This window comes from Lepidothrix coronata, unplaced genomic scaffold (assembly GCF_001604755.1).
Source record: "Lepidothrix coronata isolate B3197 unplaced genomic scaffold, Lepidothrix_coronata-1.0 Scaffold13, whole genome shotgun sequence".
Lineage (NCBI taxonomy): Eukaryota > Metazoa > Chordata > Aves > Passeriformes > Pipridae > Lepidothrix > Lepidothrix coronata.
Genome location: NW_016690193.1, coordinates 7,176,097 through 7,198,704, shown reverse-complemented (window position 1 = coordinate 7,198,704; position 22,608 = coordinate 7,176,097). Strand labels below are relative to the sequence as shown.

Sequence of the window (22,608 nt, the reverse complement as noted above, 5' to 3'; positions counted from 1 at the left end):
AATTGCAGTCTCTTTACATCATATAATGACTTACTGGTTGTATATTATTCATATTTTATAAAGAAATCTAAGGAAAAATAAAAATCTTATTACTTAATCATAAACTATTGAACTAGAATTGAGGCTTTTTTCTTTCATACCACAGGCAGTGAAAACAGGTTTTTCTCAGTGAACGTTCCTTCTGCTTCATAAATTTTCTGAGACAGAGTTCCACATTGAATGTCCCTGAATTTGTGACTAATACCACATCTGTGTGTTGTTATTTATAGCTGCAGGAGTCTTTAGAATTGCTTGTAATTATTTTTCTTAAAATGAAGATAATGCTGTTCTTCACTAAATTAGAATTGTTCTCTGTCTTCAGTTCCACCAGTTATCCGAGTCTATCCAGAAAGCCAGGCAAGGGAGCCAGGTGTGACAGCTAGCCTTCGGTGCCATGCTGAAGGTATTCCTAACCCACAGCTTGGTTGGCTGAAAAATGGAATTGATATCACTCCAAAGTTGTCCAAACAGCTAACTCTTCAAGGTAAAGGGGCATATTTATTGCTTTCTGCAGGTTGCTAGTGCTTTATCAGTGTATCCTTTCCATACTAGGTGCCCTTCTTGCAGAGATTTAACCAAGGGTCGAAGTCTAAGCTAAAGCTTTCAAAATATGTCTTTCAGTTACTCCTCAAGGCAGATATCTTCTCTACTTTCTCTTTGTTAGAATAATGATTGTACTTACTGACAGGATTACAAGTAAATTCTAATATTCTCTTCTCTATTAAAAAATGTGAAGTATCCAAGTGGAGTGAGTGGCCCAAGACCCATTCCCAACCGGAATTTGTCACTGCAACTATATTGATGTCATTCAGTGGGTATTCAACACTAATAATTAAATTGGGGGTCAATGTTTTTGTCTGTAAATATTTATTCTAATACATCAATATCAACCTGACTATTTTTCACTAATTTAGATTAGAAGATGGACCACCCTTTACCTTTATTGCAGATTAATTGAAAACATCAGGTTTTTTTGACTGAAAAGAGTCTTAATCAGATTTGGGGACCTGATGGTGAACAGGATAGGAGGAGAAATACCTGAAATGGATGTGCTGTTGTCTGAGGGCTATCAGTACACCTCCAGGAGAATGCAAAGACACTGCACACGCACACACAAACCCTGTCCCTCGATGCCCTCCCCCAAAAAAACTGAGAAACCAGAACCCCACAAGCAAATCAAACTGCAAATAAACCCTAGCCAAAACTAAAGTCTTACCTTCAAGTAATCAACAGTTAAGAGTACTCAACAGTCAATCTATGAATCTTCAGGGCTCAGCAAAATCAGTGGACCTGTCCAGCATAAAATCTTCATGCTTCTTCAGTACTTCTGGTGATTTTTGATCAGCCACAGAAAAAAAGAAAAATCTGATGTTGTTAATGTTCCCTTCAAAACCTTTTCTCATTCATCTACAAAACCAGAATGTGTCATTAGAATAGGACAGAACTCAGCCTACAGTGGAAGAAGCAGTGGGACGAGCATGGAAAGTGCTTCTCTGAAGAGTTACCTTCCCTTCAGGTGTCATAGTTCTGTGTTCTTTCATGGACAACTCTCTTGGATATTTGTGAAAAATTGCCTTGCAGAAACACTTTCCACTGTGACAGAAAGTGATGGAATCCTCTTCAATAGCAGCACGTTGTTAATTTCTCCTGTAGAGATTTGAGTGGAATTTTTTTCCTTCATCTCTGTTTCACATATTTATGAAAAATAAATAAAAAGGATTCTTCTCTAAGCAAAATACACTTAATTCAATTTTCTTGAATGTACTTAAGTGAAATTAAATTTCAAAAATCTCACTACATTTTCTTAGATATTTTCCTGGGTTAAACTATCTATGCATTAACTTCAAAATAGAAGGGATATTACATTATAATCCTGTGCCCCTTCTAGTCCATACTTTAGAATACCTACAAAGCTGTTTTTTCTATAGTTCCTACAGCTGAACAAGTATACTATACTTAAAATGCAATGAATTATTGTTCACGTCATTAGTCACACGACATTATTTGAAAGACCTTTGCCTGTGAAACCTAGACTGTTTGTTGACATTCCTACACAAGCTAATGTATGTTTCCTGAAGTGGTTTCCATAGGCTCCTACATTGATGTAGGTGTAAAATTTCACTGCACCTGTTTTTCTGTTGTTACACTGCATTCACACAGAAGCAAAAGTAGGTGCCTCTGGTTATGAAAAACAAATAATTTTATTCAAATTTATTCTTTACTTTGAAATTTTAGCCCATTCTGTTCCATGGAAAAATAGATTATTTTGTGTAAAGCCAATGATATTTTCAAGAGACCAAATGCAACATAATAAAACCCTAAAAATTACCTGATTCTAGAAACAATCATAGTAATTTAAACATATATAAAACTTTGGACTAATATTTGGCTCTGAGGTGCAAAATCAGCTGAGGTAGTCCAGATATCTGTGAGATGAATAACGGTGCATGTAATTCACTAACCAGTTGCATACCTTTGGACTAATTTGGCATGCCTCCAAGTTATGAACTCAGGAATGAAAATGGTTTAATTAATATGAGCAGAGAAACCCTTTTGAATTTATAATCTGAAAGCAATGTGCCATGTCTGCATGTTGATTTTTTTCCTCTCCTTTCAGCAAATGGTAGTGAGGTTCACATTAGCAATGTGCGCTATGAAGATACAGGAGCATATACTTGCATTGCAAAGAATGAAGCAGGAGTGGACGAGGATATTTCTTCTCTTTTTGTGGAAGATTCTGCTCGAAAGACCCGTAAGTATTATGAGAAGTAGAAAAATACATGTAACCGTGACTTAAATTTAATTGGTATGAATACTATGAAACAATAAATAAATTAAAATGAGCTTGTGTAGATAGCTGATTTAAAAAACCTGAAGCTTAAATAATGGTATCCAAGAGTCACTGAAGGCAGAGTGCGCAATCTGATGTTTATTTAGAAGTGGAATGAAATCTCTGATTCATTCTGTGAATCAACATGTTTTTCACATTGCAGTTAAATTTTTGATAGTTTCCTTGTGATAGATTTGTTGCATATGAAGGGAATGTGAAGGGAAAGGAAAAATATTAGTGTGGTTTCTGGGGGTTGATGAGGGTGTGGGAGGAAGACCTTTTCCAGTCTTTCTTCCTGTATGTTCTTGACATATATCATGAGTCAAAATTGGCCCTCAGGATATGAAAGTAATTACAAGTCCTGATCTCACCTGCTGAAGTGGCAGCAGGTCCAGATCAGTTCCAGCCTGCTCTTGTGCCTGAATGACTGGCTCTTCAAAAATGTGGAGCAACAGTGACCACATTCGCTTACTAAGTCAGGAGTTCAATGTGCCAAAGAAATCTCTACCACTGCCAAAAAGTGACTTTCTTCGTCCTCTGTCAAATGATAGTGGGATCTATAAACCTTGTTAACCTATTATTTGTCTACCTTGATACTTCTTTCCTCTTCCCTTACGTCCCTCTGCTCAGAGGAATCCATTTCTGAGTTTACACTTCACCCATTTCTTTTGTTTGGTTGAGTTTTTTTCTTTTCTTTTAAATCTATTACTTTAATGGATACTACATATTCATTAGAACTATATCTGGCAAAATGATAGATATTTTACTAGTGAATTTGATTGCATTAACTTAAGGCATTCCTGTTTATCTAAAAGCTTATTTAGCAGTGCCAAGTACTCAACAGAAAACTAGAGGCAGAATTAGTAGCACTGCAAGTCTACCTGACACTTCCAAGTCACAGGACATTGAGTTCAGTCACATATAGGTTTACTACGCTTTAAATGCTTCAGAGGAAATCTTCCATGCAGGAAGATTACCAAATGGTAATATCTTTACTTAGCTGCTTTCAGTAACACTAATTATAAATATCTTTTCAAAAGTCTTATAATGGGGTTTTTTTTAAGTGTCGTGAAAATGACTGCTCAGACATTTCTGAGAAGGCAGCTGAGGATAAATAATTTGTTTGATCATACTGAGTTTCTTGTAATCTGGTGATGTGAAGTAGCCTGGCCACTTCCATTTGCCTTTTGCATTGTGTGAAAAATGTTATGGATGTTGCCAGATTACAAACCCTGACAAACTCTAGTGTGTTGATGTTTTGTTAAAACTTGTTTGGCCTTAATAACAAAAATATTTATATCCAACTGTCCAGTTTCAAAGTGTTTCAGTTACCTAATTGTATCTTCTGAAGACCTGATGTGCTGTGATCATGTAGGGACATCCACACCTATGCAAAATACTTTTTTTCAGGACTTGTGATGTAATAATTTTAAGTCAGCTAACTTTACAGGATTTGTTAAATCACATGCCATGCTATGAACACTGCTTTAATATCTACCAGCACTAAGTAGTTAGGATAACCATTGGTGTCATGAAAGATGTAAATGAAAGAAGACAGAATACCAACCCAATTATTTCTAAGATAATTCATCTAAAATATATAGTCTCCTTCCTTCCTATAGAAGTAATTTACTCTACAAGTTCTGTGTTGTATGTTGAAGAAAGGCATTTTACCATTATGTTCCTTGGTTTCTGAACATGGTTTCCTAAAAATTGGTGCACATTCAAGTACTTATATAGTCCACAGCTGCATAATTATAACATTCAAATGTAGATCCAACAGATATTCATGTGATAAGCTCCGGTTTGCTTACTTTGGCTCAAAAACTGGTTTCTGTATATGCAAGAAGAACTAGGTGTGTACTAATAGAAAAAGCAGTTACTCTCAATATCCTTATCACAACTACATAAATAAATTGCCTTCACAGGTACAAATTTTGATTGATGTAGTTTAAAAAAATGTTGCCATTTTTAAAAGAAGTTCCTTTACAGGGAGGAGTTTCTAGCATTAGAAAACTGATATTAGGAGTGGAAGGACCTCATTATTAACTAATCTCTGCTTGTTTTCATATTTCCTCCAAAACACTGGTTCATGCAAAAAATTAGGGATTATTAGGGAAGAAAATGATATAGGTAAAACCACCTGGATAGGATTCTGGGCTTTTTTTACCCCACCCACGCATATTAAGCACAATGCTACTGCTACTTTAAATTTAAGCCTGCTGATTAGGTCACAAATTACATTCTAAAGATAGCCTCTGGTGAATATAAATGTGATTCCATATGTTCTGATATAAATTATACCTGTCGTTGAGGACATTTTTATAAATAATTTTGCTTTTGTCTTCCTTTGAGAGAATTAAGCAGTCACATTTACTTTTCTAATACTTTTTTTTTCCTTTTTTTTTGTTCCTTACTGGAGAGCTCCCTTTTGGAAATCTTAGGATATTGTTTTGAATAAAATTAGCACAAATTCTCACTAGCTTGTCAGCTAATCCAGACTTTTCTCCTTTGTAATGTCACATAAGGTAAAAATCAAAGCAAACTAAAAGCATTTCCGAACATTGAGTTGATTTGCTATTGAGAGGTTAGTGAGAATTTTACAGTTGAGCTCTAAGATATAAAGTACAATTGCACTGCCTGGAGCATGACAGTAATTTTATAAGCCACATAAGGAATACAGAACATGATTCCATTATTACAAGTATGTGCCTTTTATTTCCTGAAAAGTCTAATAGTCAAAGTAAATGTTCACTTTTATACTTATCTGACCCATTGTTAATGTATATATGAAAACATTCAGGTTTTAGAGCTACTTTGCAAAAATAAACTAAATTTTTATTATTTTTTCTGTGGAATCTCACTTTCAACACATCCTAAATTTACAGAAAACTCCGTACAGTTCTTTGAGAAAAAATTAATATATGTGGGAGAAAGGGCATAGCAAGTTCATTTCTTTGTGAATAGGTAATGCAAACAGCTTGTAAGAGAAAATATTATATTTTATGACACCTCTGACTGAATAGCCAGTGCTATTGTGAATAAATAGATTAATAAATAGTAAGCAAAGCTTTCCCTCACCTGTGTGTCCAAAAATATTATCAGATTACTAGGTTTTCAAAATGTACAGAATTGGTTACAGATGCATGTAATGCAACAGAAAAGCAATTGAATGAATGGCAAACCTATACTGATGCTAGTAGCAAAAATAAAAATATACAATGAAGATTATGACTTTAGGGTGCCAGGGCTTTGTTTATTTCAAAGTTTCCAGTTTCAGAAATTTGAAATCCAGTTACCAAGAAAAGTCAATATACTTTGATGATAATGGTTCATCATCAAGATGGTAATCTGAGATGGAAATGAATGGAAAACACTCTGAAAATGCTTTGTCATCCAGATCTGCTCAGTAAATGCATGCACTGAACATGGAACTATTGTTCTGTCACACATAGGCAAAAATTTGAATAGTGGATGACAGTCTCAAGAGTAGTTTGGTCTCCCCTTAGCACATCAGTCTTTTTCGATGTGTACTAAAAATAAGACTTCTGAAAATATGCTTTCATTTTAACATTGCCTTAGGTGAGAGGGATGATACTATTTTCTTTAAAATACCTTAACTTTAAATATGTCTTTTACCAATTAACTCACTCTGCAGCTGTAATTTTATATACTTAGTAATTGTGTCCCAACACAGGGACACTTTTTGCTAGATTTGTCAAGTTGTAATGGAAATTTTCAGTTTATATTATTGTATAAACATCTCTTAACTGGCAGTAAGTGTCTGCTGCTCTCTATTATTAGATCTTGTTTAATTCCTCTGATGTTGACCATAACAGTACTATCTAAAATATTTCTGAATGTAAGAACTGTGCTGGTTTGAATCTCTAGAGACTGGAATTTTTTTTCCTGAGAATTACATTTCTCCTCAAGCTTTCAGCTGAAATCATCAAGAATGAGATAGGTGGTCTGGGTGATAGTTGAATAATCCCTGCAGTGACTGGTAAAAACATTCTGGGGATTAACGGCCTGGTCTAAATCTCATTGAAGACAGAAGAGTATCCCCTACTATCATGATCCTCTAATAATACCAGAGAGAGCTCAGCTGTGTTGGAAGGAATCTTTGACATAATCACATTTGTAAATACAAATTGCGGTTTAAAATCTGGTTTTAGTTTCATTCCAACGTATTTTGATTTTTCAGAACAGATATTTAATGGAGTCATAGATTTAGGCATGATGGAGCCATTTTATCTAAATATTCTATCTTCTCCATTTCACAAGACATTAAATTGCATCCTGTTCTGCCTGAATACAGATCTAATGCTTTGTTTGCCTGAAGTGTGTCCTCACAGATATGCATCTACCTAGGTCAGACATGCAGAGTCAAAAAATCCCTCATTTCTCTTGGTATTTTGTTTTACTGTTTCACTAATACAGAATAATGCTTAGTTTCCATTCTGAAGTCAGCTTTTCCTTCAGTTTCCTCCTTTGACTCTCTCTTCCCCCTCCCAATAAATTGACTTCTTAATAATTCTTACCCTATGAATATATGAATATTGATTAATTTTTCTCACACACACTAAATATAAGTTTCTCGTAATAAGACAGTTACCATAGTACTCAGTCTTTTTGCCTTGAGGATTCTAATCGTTTTTGGTACAATTTTCTTAAAAAAATGGGAACTGCTCTTTGCAGAAGCAAATGTTTTATTTGCTTCTTGAATATTCTGTGTAGAGAAGTATATATTTGGTAATTTTTTTTTCACATCCACTGATTTTTTGTAACATTTTTTCTCTAGTATCAGCAGTGGAAGTTTATGTTTATATGTTTATCTCCCATATGCCATACATCCTATCAGAACTCACTTTCCAGATCCTATTCTTTCTCACCTGTCTCAGTTAAACGTAGTCTGTATTGTGTTTTCCAAGGGATCTAGATTTGCATTAGGCTATAACAAAATTTAATTTATTTTACAGATGCACTTAATGAATTAATTCAAACATCTTTTTAGAACTGTTATTTATCATTACTGATAATTCATAGACTTCTTAGGAAATGATTTTTTGCTTGTTTACACATCATTGTTGAAAGTGCTTAAGACAAAATTCACTAGCTGTTTCTCTGGATGCGTTCCAGAACTTTCTTCTTCACCTCTTACTAGTGATTTAACAATGAAAACTATGTTTTCAGATTAATAATTTTGGCAGTTTTTAGCTCAATTAACCTGTACTTTACCACTATTGTATCGCTCTAATATTTAATCAGAATATTCTGTGTTAACAAATTAGATGTTTAGCAAAATTCTGGGTTACAACTATATGAATCTTCACATCGTCAAACTCCTAGTCGCACCAAAGAATATAATCAGGTTTATGTGGGAAGACCTGGTTTCCATTAGAACATGTTAGCTGACTTATAATTATGCTCTTGTCCTTTGATTTCTTACTGAATTTAATTCTGTGCAAGTGTTGTCTGTTCTTTTGTCTGGGATATATCCCCCAGTATAACTAGCCTACAGCTACTTCAGTTGTTAAGTTTCAGGGAGTGGGGGAACTACTGGGGGTTTATGTAGTCGTACTTAATGGTACTATTAATATTTATATATTCTGAAATTTTTTCAAAACTAGTGGCACTGGACTAAACTTCTGAAACAATTTTTAGCAATTATTTGTATGCACTGCTTTTGGACATGGTTATTTTAAATATTTGTCTTGGCTAAACACTATTTACCCTCATTTTTGTTCCTTTTTAAGGTAGAAAGTATTTAATCAGTCTCTGTTTTCAATTATTATCCTACTCCTGTTCAAATACAGGACAAAAATATTTATAGAAGAATATTGGCAATAGACCATTTAAAAAACAAAATTCATTCATATCTGTACAATTTAAACCTTGAATATTTGTGATATGCCAATGCTTTTCTTTTACCTTTAGCTACTATCTGTGACGTTTTTCAGGGCCTTTGCTGCTGCAATGGTGTAAAGGAATATCAGACTACTGGAACTCCTTCTGTTAGCAGAAAAATGGGATGTTCATTGTAAATAAGGCTATTTCTTTTCTTAAAGGCTCCTATTCCTTTCTTTTTCTAAACAGGCTCTTTATTCTAGCATCTCTGTGGCAACTGGTAAAGATGGTTTTTCATTTTCTAGTTTGTACTACGTGCAGACGCATTTTAAGGAACTCTAAAATCTTTATTAACGGAGAGCTTTCTCTTCCATACCAGTGGATTAAGCATCATTTAGGTCAGGGACACACAAATTTACAGCTGCATTGTGGATTTATGTTAATGACTAGGTTGATAGTCACAGACACAGATTGGATCAACCCAACTCCTACAAACCATAAGGCAAACCAAAGTCATCAGCTTGCTCTTGTTGAAACGCTGTGTGGAAGCTGAAGAATTTAAATATAGAGTAAAGATAATTTGACAGTGTATCTTGACAACATATTAATGAAAAATGTGGAGTGGGCAACATGTTACTGCCTTTTTTGTTGATACATAGTACAATAATAATCACAAATAGAGGAGGAAGAAATTACAACTTCCATCTGTGGGATTAATTTATTTAATCAGATTCCACTCAGATAGTATTAGGACCAATGAAATTCTTAGTCAAAGTAACATTAACTGTTATTACATGGAATATAATACATAAATAAATACTAAGTAAACAATTTTGTTAAGTTAGAAAAAAGATAGGAAGGAAGACTTACACTAGTAGGGGGAAATTTAGTAGAAACAATGGAGTAGAATATATCAGTGTAATCTGAGACACATATGGAATATCAGATTACACTGACTATAGGTATTTCTTTCTAATGAAGAAAATCTGATAGTAAAGAAAACAGGAAAATAAAAAAATATTCATCATCAAAGACCAGGGAATATTTTCAAGAGTAATTTTCAAGTACTTAGAATTCTTATTTTAGCTATTAATAAAATATTTTGAAGTAAAATAACTTCAAAAATCCATTTATTTTTTTTCTTTCTTAATGATTTTGACACATATCTCAGTTGTGCTTCAGTTTCTTTTCTGTTTCAGTTTATCATAATCACATCAAACTAGTGTCATAGATCATGAAACCACATTCTGTTTCCTTTAAAGTGAAAGAGTTTTGTGGGTTTGTTGTTTTCTATTTTTAAAAACATTTTTATATCTCTTAATTATTTCAAAAAAATCACTTTATAAAATGCAGTTCAGTTTGCCATTGATTAATATGACTTCTAAGTTGTTCCTCTGAATTTTATTGAAATGTATGTATGCACCTTGTTGAGACACCTGTCACGATAGGGAGTTATCAAATAATGTTATTCAGACATTTTCAAGACCAATCTGACAGTATGTGATGATATTTTAATGTTTAGCAACTTTTAATTTTGATCATCAATCATAGGACTCTTGTGTTACTCAGTTCACCCACCATGACATCATCATATATGACAAAGTAATTTATCCTACAGACTCTTTCACGTAGTCACAAAAAGCAGGATAAAAGGTCTCTGCCTCATGCACTGTGTCTTGAGACTAAATTTAAAAAATAATATACCTTTTCCATGCCATTAAGTAGATCTATTTCTAACTGCCTTTTTTTACGTAACATCATGGTTGTATCACCTAACAAGACATTATGTGATCTGAATGCTACTGACTTGACAGGTTTATGGCCATCATGAGCAACGAGGTATTTCCACTGTCTTGAGATGGGAATGAGACTAAAAGCCTTTTGATGGTGATTTATGGCCCAAATTCTCTCTGAAAGGCTTTATGCAATTTTAATAGAATCTTCCTGTCACATCTGATACTGAATAGTACCTATTTACCTAATTTCCATAGAGATAATTTATGCTGGCATTTTATTTTATGACACAGCTAAACAAGTTAATACTTGTTGACAGCATCGTAGGCAAAGACTTCATTTCGAACTTGCAAGTAATTTAGCTCATGAACTATTTTTTCTTCCTGCTCGTGTAGAGTGGATTGAGTTAATGTGCTAAGAGAAAGGACTTGCACATGATTCATTATAAAGACTTATAGAAAATATAGAAAAATCAGCTAACGTGTTCATATTTGACCAAAAAAAAAGCGTTAACTCTTGACTTTTAACTGATAAATAATAGTTTAATATACATAAAACAGATACTTGGTTATTGTATTACCCAATCTGAAATGAAATTAAAATGCATGTCACACAAGAACAGAATGGAATTTTGACAGAATTTGTAATGACATCATTATTTTAAAAATACTTGAAGCTAGCAAGCCATAGATAACTTTGAAAAAAAAAAAGCTTCAGAAATAATTTTTTACATATTTACATTTGTATGTAAAAACCAACAAATCTGAATTTCTTACAAAATAAAAATTAAATTGAAGCAGATATGTGAATAAGAATTTTCATTCTGCTTTACTGTGGAAGCTGAGCAAAACTCTGACTTAACCTCATCTTCACTTTGAACACAATTGTTTTTAATATACAAATAATAATTAAAAACTTGTGTGGCTCAGCAAACAGATCGTAATGATGGTATAATTTACCCTGTAACATAAGGGCACATGTTTATACATTAGAGATATGAGAAAAGAGTTAGATAACAGATATCCTGACTTTACAATGTGTGTATGATTAATCAGAACAGTTGACAATGGTGGTGGCTATCAGTGAAATAAGCAGACAAAATCCCTTCAAACATCTTGAAATTACTTCTTTTATGCAATTGAAAGTGCAGCAGATTATGACAGGACAATCCTGAGAAATAATGTTGGACTACATATTTTGTCACATGGCCTTATTGCATCTTCCTCATTGTCCTGTTTTCTATTATGTCTATTTGTGACCTCTTGTCATCATGGAATTGAAGGCATGGAAAGGGACAGCAGTTTCCCATCTGATACTGCAAAGCCTAGCATGGTCAGCTGATATATAACTGTTTATTTTTATTTATCAGCTGTTAAGTTCAGATAGTAATTCAGGTAAAATATTTAAAACAAAACTTGTTTTTTGATAAGACAAAACTTGGAATTAGCAGCAGTGGTTCTATATTCATGAACAACGATTATTCACATTTTTCCCCCTGTTTATTGGAATAATATATAATGCATAAAAGTGACTTTTAGCCGGTTTCCCCTATTTTTAAAGCCATTTTAAACTGCATTGTTTTCTTACTGCAGCAAACAAAGAAATTTTTCAGAAAATTTTTGAGTATCAGTGCAGATTTTAAAAGCCCACTGAGCATTTTCTCGGATAAGGACCGCTAAAGCATATGATAAAAGAGAGAGAACTGTTTCTGGAAAAAAAAACCTTACTGTATTTCAATAAGGTGGTTTTTTTTGAATATTATTCCCCTGATCTTGTTTTTCTCTGGGTATAGTATTGTGTGCTGATTACTGAAAATTTGAATAGCTAATAATAATGCCAAAAGGAAGCAGAAGCATTTAATCTTCAAACTCACTGAATGTCAATCTTACACACACAAACACTTTATTTCCAAACTGCCTTGAATGTTTTAAAGAAAGAAAAGTAGGGAGGAAGAACACTGTAGTGGAAATCTTCGAAATTGTCTGTTGAGGCAGAAAAGTAAATGTAATGACATTTATTACTGATGTGATAAGAAAGAGAAGGATACAGAATTTATTTGGAAAGTGATATTGTAGTACCCTCATTCATTTACTAATAAAAATAACATGGATTTTTGCAGTTGTTGTTTCCATCCAAAGTGGGTAAGAATTTATACTGCTCTTAGTCTGCTGCAGATTTTCATGAAGTTCTAAGGACAGAGTTTAGTGAAAAATGTGCAACCTATTACCACTTAGCCAACATAGACAATGAATAACAAAGATGAAGAGTAGATTTTCAGATGTTATGTTAGCTACCCATAATCAAAGGCTAGGGTTGAGCACAGAACCACAGAATAGCTACATAAGGACCATGAAGAGTGATTTTTATGGAGCTGTAATTGTGCTTAAAAAAAAAAAAAAAGAATAGGAAAAGAAAGAAAACCTGATTCAAAAAACCCTTGTTCTGCACTGCTAGGAGAGGGGGGAGAGAGAGAGGCACAATGCGGGGTTCTTTTTGATGACAATATAAAAGGCCCAACAACAAATGCATTAAAATAGCTGCTTTAATGAGATATAGTAAAAAGAGGAATATAGATAGGAAGTAAATCTGCATTCCCTTCACATGCTGTACATCCCACATTTATGCAGCATGGAATTAGTTGTGGATGGATTTTCCCATGGCAAGCTGCACAGGTCCTGTCCATGAAGAGGTTCCCTCTCCATCCCATACTGTGGTGGCTTTGATCTGGAGTAACAAAAAAACCCATATATCTTCTGACATGTTGCAGTGTTATATTTGACCTCCAAGCGTGCAGCACAGACTTTTTTATGGGCATTCCAGCATATACCCCTGCAGCAGCTACCCATGTTAACATGCAGGCTTCCCAAGCCATTAGTACAAGGCCCAATATAGCAGATGTAGCCTGCTCTAGGTCACAAATTTCTTGAATACAATGTCTTCTGCAAGGCTCCCCGTACATCTTGTATGTAATAGCTGTATGGAAACAGGGCACAGGAGAAGATGGTATTCTGTCTTGAAACCAGAAAATTTTACTGAGATCTATCAATAAATATGTATTCTTGCATCTTGAAATTTACAAATATTTGTGAATTGAGTATAGGACGTGACTGAAAAATCTTAATTTTGCTCAAACAAACAGGAAGGCAGACAATATGTTCCTTAGCATACTTTCTATCTGCAAATGTTATACTTGTTCCAGTATGGAACTCTTTATCTCAAGACTTGACATCTTTCCTGAACAGAAGTTATAGGACTTACTAAAAAAAAGAAGTGAGGTTCCTTGATCTGTATTAGGTGAGATGATGGCTGTTGTTTGTGATTTTGTATTGCACTCTTAAATTATGTCTCAATTTTCTTCTAACTGATTTGTTAATTTTAAAATTAATACGTGTGGGGCTTTTAAAGCACTTTTTTATCCCTTTCTTTTTTTATCCTACTCTTTTTTTAAGAAAAGCTCAAAATCATGAATCATTTTGCATTAACACAAATTAATATGTTCTGTACTTAGCATCTTAAATCATTTCATTTGATGCTGTTCAGTTCCACACAGTTACATAATTTTAATTACTTTTCATTTTCTTACCTGTGTCACCCTTACAAAAAAGACTGGTAAAAAGTAGAACTTTATGACTGAATTTATGGGACCTCAAGTGACATATATTACATGGTTATTTCCTCACAATGTGAAGATAAAAGTAATCTTACAGAAAATCCTCCAGGTGGCCCTGGGGAAATTAATTTGCTGTATTACGGAAAAAAATCTGTGTAAGATAACACAGACAAACACAGAACTGTGACCTGCATCTAGAGCCATTGTCTGGCCATGCAGGGATAAATTTTGAAGTTCCAGAACCCACCTGGAGCTGAATTTGTTGAGGGATACAAAGGGCAAATGATAGACTTCTGTAGAGACATCAGCAGCAAAAAGAAGGCTAGGGCAAATGCGGCCCTGCTGCTGAGTGGGGTCAGGACCTGGTGGCAACAGATATGGAAGGGGCTAAGATGTACTAAAAGTCTTCTTCTCGTCAGTCTTTATTGGCAAAACTGTCCTCGGGAATGTGACACAAGTGGGAAAGTTTGGGAAGGAATTCATCCTCTGGCAAGGAAACCTTACCTGTGGTGCATAGGATCTAATTGTGACTATTTAAACAAACTGGACATTCATGGGTCCCAGGGCCTGGATAGGATGCAGCCACAAACACTGGGCACACTGGCCTGATCAGCCTGACTGACTTCTGTAGTTGGGTGACTGGCAGGGTGGATGAGGGGAGGAGTGGCTGTTGTCTAGCTTCTCCTCAGAGATCTTTTGGACACTGTCACCAATGACACCCTAAAAGACAAAACAAAGAAGTACAGACTAGATGCACAGATGGGGGTACCAGCTGTAGTACCAGTCCCACAGGCTGTGCCACAAGTTCCACACAGAGGCCAGTCACCTGTGTCATACCCCAGGGCTGTTTCTTTCCCTCTCCTGCGTGTCAAAGAACAAACGACTGATTAACACTTCTACAAAGTGAAACAGCCCTTATGTTTGCATAAGCACCTTAGCATGCCCTCTTTGAAGTTGTCATCTTTTACACAGAAAGACTTGACTGCATAGTGCTTGCAAAGCAGGTGCCGTGTTTAGTTGACAGGGAGAACATATTGTCCCAATTTCTTCTCCTTTTGGTCATGGATCTTGGACGAGTCTTCACTGGCTTCCAATCTGCAGTGAAAAAAAGTTATCTTCTGTAGCTCCAAAGTAATAAGGATATAGTTCTCTCATTAATTTTCTTTTTATGAAAATCAACACCTTTTTCTTCTTACCTAAACTAAAACAAATATGTCTTAAACCTTTCAGTCCATTCTTTCTGTTGTTACAGTACTGGAGATCTACTGATTAGGTCTTCATTTAAAAAATACTGTCTCTCAATAAAACATCAAACATAGTCTGTCTCATGATTGTAACTTACAGTCAGAGGTCTAGTTTAGGAGAATAATCAAACAGTTTAAACATAAGCAGCCAAACGTTATTTAGAAGAGACTTGTTAAATACTCTTTTTATGTCTGCCATTGAAATATACAGTAATCTGAATGTATTTTATGCTGTCAGCATTGGATATAAATCTAAGAATCATACTGATGTTGGCACTTTTAGAGTGGCTGGATGTCTGGAGGACACATGCTCAGCCAATGCAGCCAAGATGTCCTTCAAAGCTAATCTCTTCTGAAAGTAACAACCTTAAATCAGAAGAACATGTATAATGGCAGATGACTGAGAAATAGTTAAAACCTATTGCCTTCATTTTGATCTTAGGAGTGGTTCAAGAGAAATTCTGCCTCCTGATGTAAAGGTTTACTTACTGAGTAAGTGACAAGATGGCACACTCCATTAATCTTGGCTGTTGGCAGGTCAGATATTGCAGAAAAGGCAAGTATTATATTTGAAAATAATGCAGACAGTAGTCCAGAGATTAAAGCTCTTTTAAAGGTAATAAAACACAGACTGAGCATGTTTGAAAGCTGCATGGGTGTTCTCTGTTGGGAAAGAAGAATTTTTTTATTCTAGTATTCAGTATCACTTCAGCAGTATTACTGCTACTTTCTGCTTGTATGGGGATCTCTCATTTGTTCACTTCAAAGCACTGAAGGTAAGAAGTAATAATAATCTTCATTTTGTCAAGGGACAGTTTAATGACAGTTTAAATACTGTGTCTAAGGTCACATAATGAGGTAGCTCACAAATTAAGACAATGTGTGACAAAAAAGATCAGGAGACAAAAAACAGTAGGAGAGGAAAAACAAAAGCCCAGTAGCTCTGTTATCCCAAGCCTCTGAATTGTGAGCTTGTCAGAAAGTAGATTGATGCATTTTCAAGGACCCTTGTACATATTTGGGACACTGTATATTCTTTCAAAGCTCAAGAATGAGAAAAACGCTGCGGTGCATAAGGCAAAAAGCCCATCTTCATCCTGTCTTCAGCAATGCCCAGTAAAAGATGTTTGAGAAAATCACTATGGCCGAGTCTTTTCTGGAGTGATAGTTGTTCCTGTTTTCACTCACAACCTTCAGCTGTCAGCAGTTCAAGGACTTTTGCTTACCAATACCCTTTTCAATAATATGTCTTTCATTACTTTTTAAAGCACACTAATGTTTTTAGCTTTTGCAACACTGTTTCAGTGAACATCAACATTTTATTATATGAGATGTGTGTGTTTTCTGTGGTTTATTCTTTTCCTTTAATTTTTTTATTATTATTATTTCTTATGATCATTACTTTACAATAACCTTTGGTTTTCAGATATAGTGCTTTAAAAATTTTATTTTGTGGCAGGCTGAGTTCTAAATATTTGAAATTTGCAAAATTATACTTGCTCTCTTGCTCTTTGTTCCAGGTAGAAAAAGCAATACTAGGATGATACAATTTTCATTAGTCTCAAAGGTCTGAAATTCAATTGTAAACAGGATGGGCAAATAAAAACTTATATTTTCATGGAAAAAACAACTTAAACATTTAGTTGGTTACCATGCCATCTTAGAATTCCCATCTTGGTATTCCGAAGATAATGACAAACATTATACAGCATGACAACTTTGGTAGCATGATAGTGTTACAGCCATAGAGAAGAATGAATATCTTGTGTGCATTTTGGTTTTGCATGTTTCTCTCAAAACTATGTCCTGAAATCTATCTCTTTGAAGTCCAGTGCCTAAAGGCAATTATGTAAATTTCATTACCTGTCATTAATATAGATCATTTGTGTGTATGCAAACTGCACGTGCTTTTTGTAATGGCTTACGAAACACGCTATTGGTAACGACTGACAGAGTTAACTTGTGGGGGATGTAGTAGAAGTGATGGGGTTTACTCTATCTCCTGTAACTGTTACGGGTAATTGCAATTTTGTCATGTGACATAGAGAACTATTGTTAATTCACTGTTTCCATTGATTTAACTGTGGAAGTGTTTTAGTGAATCAGAGATTAAAGCATCATAATTATTTCAGAATTGAGATATCATTTCATGTTTTCTTCTTGTTCATTTATGTTTTCTGTTCTTTCTCTCTCTTACATGCTGCAGTTGCAAACATATTGTGGCGAGAGCAAGGTACTAATAGAGATGACTTTTGTTCATATTTTCTATATATGATGAGTTTCTTTTGTGTGTGTTTGTGTCTGTGTTTGTTTGTAGTCTACACTTACAGTAAGTACCTCCCCCTTGCATTATTTGAGGGATTTGATTTAAAGAAAAATTAAAGTTGAAAATAATCCTTTAAATGCTCATACTTTTGTGAACTGCTTTTGCTTTTGGGGAGAGAGAAGAAAATAAGCTGTTCAAAATTTTTAGACAATTGCTCAAAAGAAGCTCAGATTTAGAATGCAGACCTTAAACTTTTGTTTGTTAACATGATAAAGATTCCAACCAGTCAGGCTGCTTGCTGTTTAGATTGATCTTCTTATATGAATAAATCTTATTTGAAAAAATATAATCTTAAAGAGTTTAATTAAAATTGAAATACCTGTTGTTGTTTAATGAAACTAAGCATTTTATTTTTACACTCAGGAAGGGTTTGTAAATAGATGTTGGGGGGGGGATGGATGCTTGTGATTTGTGACAAACTGAAGGATAAATATAAATACAGACAGAATCAAGTGTTATTAACATAGAAAGTATGGAAATTGTATTTTATTGGCAAAAGATAGGTATTAAATTTCATATATATGACATAATCTCATAAAGATTAATCTCATAATCCAGAAAAATACAATAATCTGGGTGTCACAAGCTCCCATTTTGTTGCTCTAAGTAACCTGTTCTTCATTTAAAGTTGCAATTTAGGAATTAATATATTTCAGGAGTAAAAAAATTGTTTCAATTATTTCCGTTGGAAGATTTATAATGCATTAAGTGGACCAGGCTTCGCTGTGAATTCATGCTACAAATGGTATTTCTGCATATTTCTTAAAGATTTGTTTAAAATTAATTTAAAGATTCAAAAATCTGATGTTTCACTTGCCTAATTATATAGTTACCTTTGACATTCTCGGTGTGTTTATAAAAATAAACTAGTTGGATTCTTTTACTCCTGTTTTACCAGTTGCTCAGCTGGTATAAACAATTAGCTCCCTGATTATAATGGAGCTCAGCTGTGATCCTTCTGCTCTATTGGCCTTGCAGAGTAGAAATTATGTGTTCAGAGTTTCGTACAATTCTACTGTTAATAATTATACTAATGTGCAACAAGATTCTAATACCAAATTTTTCAAATGTATGGTGCTCTCACCTCCTTCTGGGAAGTGTTTTATCTCAAATGAAACTGAAAACATGATTGGTACCTCTAATGTCTTTTCAAGTCAAATCCTTTGTTGCTTTCAGTGGTTAGAAAGCACTCAGGAAAACTTAAATTCTGCGCCAAAAAAACAGTTAAAGATAATAGCTTACCAGAGTGCTTGTGGTAAAGACATTCAAATTTCCCTGTGACTATTGTGAAACTAAACAAAAAGGAATTTATAGTAGCAGATTTTCTATCTTGTACTGCAGATTTTCTCAGTCTCTCCTGCATTTCTCATTGGCCAGTCTTTGTGCTTTCAACAAATGTTGTTACTAGTTGCAACTCTGGAAATTGTTTACAAGAGAGCAATACCCTGAGGATGTTAATAAACATCACCATTAACTTCTCTGGGCTCTACATACTCTGTCATTTTCTGTCATCAAAGTATTAACGGATAGCAAGGGAGGGACAGTTAATTAGCAGGACAATCAAATCATGAAACCATAGATAGTCTTTAGTGCCTACAGTGCCTATATGGAGTACACAAAAAACTTATCACAACTACTTGTGTCAGAAAATGTGTCAGAAAACCTGAAAAAATTTTAAAAGTACATTAATATCACAATTATAATACAATATATAAGCAAATGCTAAAGAACCCAAACCACCCCCATTTTTTTAAAAATCAGTGTTAATATCAATTTTCAATATCAATTCAGTCTAAATGAAGGAAATGTATTTGCATTTATTGTTATTCTGTCACTGTACTATACATGTGCTGAGTTGTATTAAGTGGGACAGGGTTGTAAAATTAGGTCTTTACAGGAATAGCTCCTGTAGTTGTGTAGTGGCTTGCCTAGGTGATTAGGTATTTGTGCAGATTAGATATATGTACAGGTATTTGTAGCCACTCACTCAGATGAAGAGTTTTGGGTCATAATAAATTGGAAGGGGAGATTGACTAATTGGATCCACAGGTAAAGGTTCTTTGTGTGACCTGAATTCCCTAACTCAGTGTTGAAATGGAAGAAGGACAATTCTTATTGTGTCTCTTTTACTGATTTTAAAGAACAGTTTTAAAGAACATTATTATCCAGACTTTGGAAATAAAGCCTGAAAAGTTTGGGCTGGGTTACTATACACCAATATTATTTGTACAATCCTGCCTTGGAGTATTGGCAACAGAGAAGGAAGTTTTAGGAGCCTGTTTATCAGGCTGTCTCGATCACCTATCATCTCGATCTCTATCATCTGATTTACTTCCTCATGTTCTAGTATTATTTATCCTGCTAATAACTATAATATACTTTAGTCAATGAGTTGAAGGAGAAGGGAAAACCCTGTTTTGTCCCCAGTCAGCTTCACATATTCATCACCGAGACACAATAAGCCTGTTGTTCAGCTACATCGTGTTCACTGGTAGGGGCAGCCTAACCTCAGTCAGGCTTACCTGCAAATTTCAGCTGTTCTTATAGGATACAATATCAGGCATTTTCTAATGAAAGCTCTTAACATACTATCTCATATAGGCTTTATGATTTACCTGCAAAGGCACACAGAACTGCCCATTGGCCGGAGTGGACATATTGCCCTGAGTACACCTTTTGCTCTGAACAGACACGATTGCTGAGTTTTCTGTGAACCTGAGCCTGCTTCTGTGCTACACCAAATACAGCATAGACAAATTTCTCTCCCAGTTTTGGTAACCTGTTAATAGATAGGTTTAATATAAAGTGAGGAAAACCTTACCCGGAGACTGTCTTTTCTTTCTTCTTGAGAAAACTTGGCCAGAAATGGGAAATGATTCCACAAGATTTCTCAAAGATAATAGAACTTGCTTCTTTTGGGCGTAGCCTGACAACCTTCTGCATAATACTACCTTATAAGTGACTGTATTAGCTATGTTATTCCTAACAAGGACTGGAAACTCTTATGTATGTGTGTACACACATAAATCTATACACAAACATGCACTTCCCCCCACCTACTCCTATTTTCTCACTATTTAATTTTATATTAAGTCATTTTCTCTCTCTATTGATATAAGTTTTCCTTCAGAATTTAGGAAAATAGAATTTCAGACTCTAATTTCTTTTTCCTGGGTTTCACTGCCCTGTGTTCCTATACCAAAAATTGTTATGTCAAATGGAAGCTTAGGCCCTGTACCCGGGATACATATACATTTTTATCATTGTAACCCACAGTTTAGCTGTCAGAGTGATTATAGTTATAATTTTATGAGTACTGTGATTTTCTTAATAGAATATTACAAATATGAGCACAGAGCAAATCAACAACTGTTGCCTTAGCTGATAAAGAGCTAAAGAGACCGTCCTTTTATGTGGTCATGACCACTATCACAAATATTATGAGACTTCATCCTACAGATCTGGTTCCCACCTTCTCCACAAAACTTTACATCATGCATCTCATTCAGGAACACTGTGGTAGAAGGATTGAATAGTTCTGTAAACATTTGTGGCTCTTCAACCTTGGGAGGAGCATCTACCCAACTTTGTCTTTCCAATAAAATACAATAGAAAATATTTCCTTTTCTGACTGAGAGAAATATCAAATAAGGGTTTATAACAAAGATTCGGGTCTTCTTTTTCAATTTTAGGCAGAAATTATATTAACTCTTCCATCCCTCAGCAAAACCAACCAACAAACAAACAAGAATTCACGAAGAATTTATATTAATTTCGTTACAGTGTAGATGATTTCACAAGGTCAATTTTATTACTGCAGCTATCAAACTATGTATTTCTAGATCTGTATTCATAAAGACACTATGTTGCCAGTGGAGAAAATTATGTGAAATTCTGAATAATGTAACAGTTTTGTTGTAGTTTTACCACAAAAGATCCCATAGGTTTAGCTGTGTTACCACTACATGCATTAACAAATTGATCTCGAACCAAAACTGTGATTAGGTTTTTAGTTCAACAAGGATTTTCTTTTTTGTCGTTATTTAATTTTATACATTTCAATGTGTTTTTGTTCCTAAGGTCTGGGAATTGGGAACATGTTTTATGTTTTTTATGAAGATGGAATCAAAGTAATACAACCAGTGGAATGTGAATTTCAGAGACATATTAAACCTAGTGAAAAACTCCTCGGTTTTCAGGCAAGTTATTTTTAAAAATTTATTTGTAGTGTCTTCTCAATTATAATTTTCTTCAGATAAGGATTTATTATTAATGGTTTAGTGTTTTCTGCTTGATAAATTCATGTCTCCTCAATTAATTAATAGCTTATAATGGTGAACTTAAAATTTCCTGTATTTTCCTTGATTGAATTCAAACTTTCAGTCTGTCTTTTAGATTGAGTATTCCCTCTATACTTTTCAAACCCTTTATTTTCTTTGGCTGTCTTTCTCCTTTCCCAGTCCTTCAACAGCTCTCTACTCTTTGTTTTCGAATTTGTTGTTGTTTTTATTTCCTGACCCCCAACTTACCAGTTAAGTTCATCTCTGTGAATCAGGGATTGATTCTCTCTCTACTAAACATAAGATCTAAAGTTATTATTTTTAAAGGTTTCTTTTTCTCCACTGGATGTTTTTCTATATTAACCTGTCAGCTATCGTGAAGCAAATCCCTCTACTGATAAACACTCTCATAGATCCCCCAAAGTTAGTAGAGATGATTGATGCTTTGACTCTGACTTAAAATTCATGTAAGTAGTTTCAATAACTTTATTGTTAACATATTTATAGCTGATTTCACCATATCCCTGTGTAGGATACTAAGACACTAGTGCATTCTCTATTTCCATTTATTCTTGTGAAGTTTTTCCTTTACTGCTAATCAAACTGCTAGCTGACATATTGCATGTTCTCACAGGAACACTTGGTACTAGCCACTACATTATGACTTACTCTGTATGATCTATCACCTTTCAAAAATA

At 34.4% G+C, this 22,608-nt stretch overlaps 1 protein-coding gene across 5 annotated transcripts in view; it reads left to right on the top strand.

Annotated features, from left to right (window-relative positions):
- Nucleotides 1-22,608, top strand: part of FSTL5 (follistatin like 5) — a 291,375-nt gene that overhangs the window by 227,592 nt on the left and 41,175 nt on the right. For 3 of the 5 annotated variants that reach the window (XM_017806036.1, XM_017806033.1, XM_017806031.1), the window contains exons 9-12: nucleotides 362-523; nucleotides 2,657-2,791; nucleotides 17,511-17,537; nucleotides 21,711-21,829. In XM_017806036.1, the coding sequence (XP_017661525.1) occupies nucleotides 362-523; nucleotides 2,657-2,791; nucleotides 17,511-17,537; nucleotides 21,711-21,829 (443 nt within the window). The remainder of the gene's footprint in view (nucleotides 1-361; nucleotides 524-2,656; nucleotides 2,792-17,510; nucleotides 17,538-21,710; nucleotides 21,830-22,608) is intronic. The other 2 variants (XM_017806035.1, XM_017806034.1) reach the window with 1 other exon arrangement.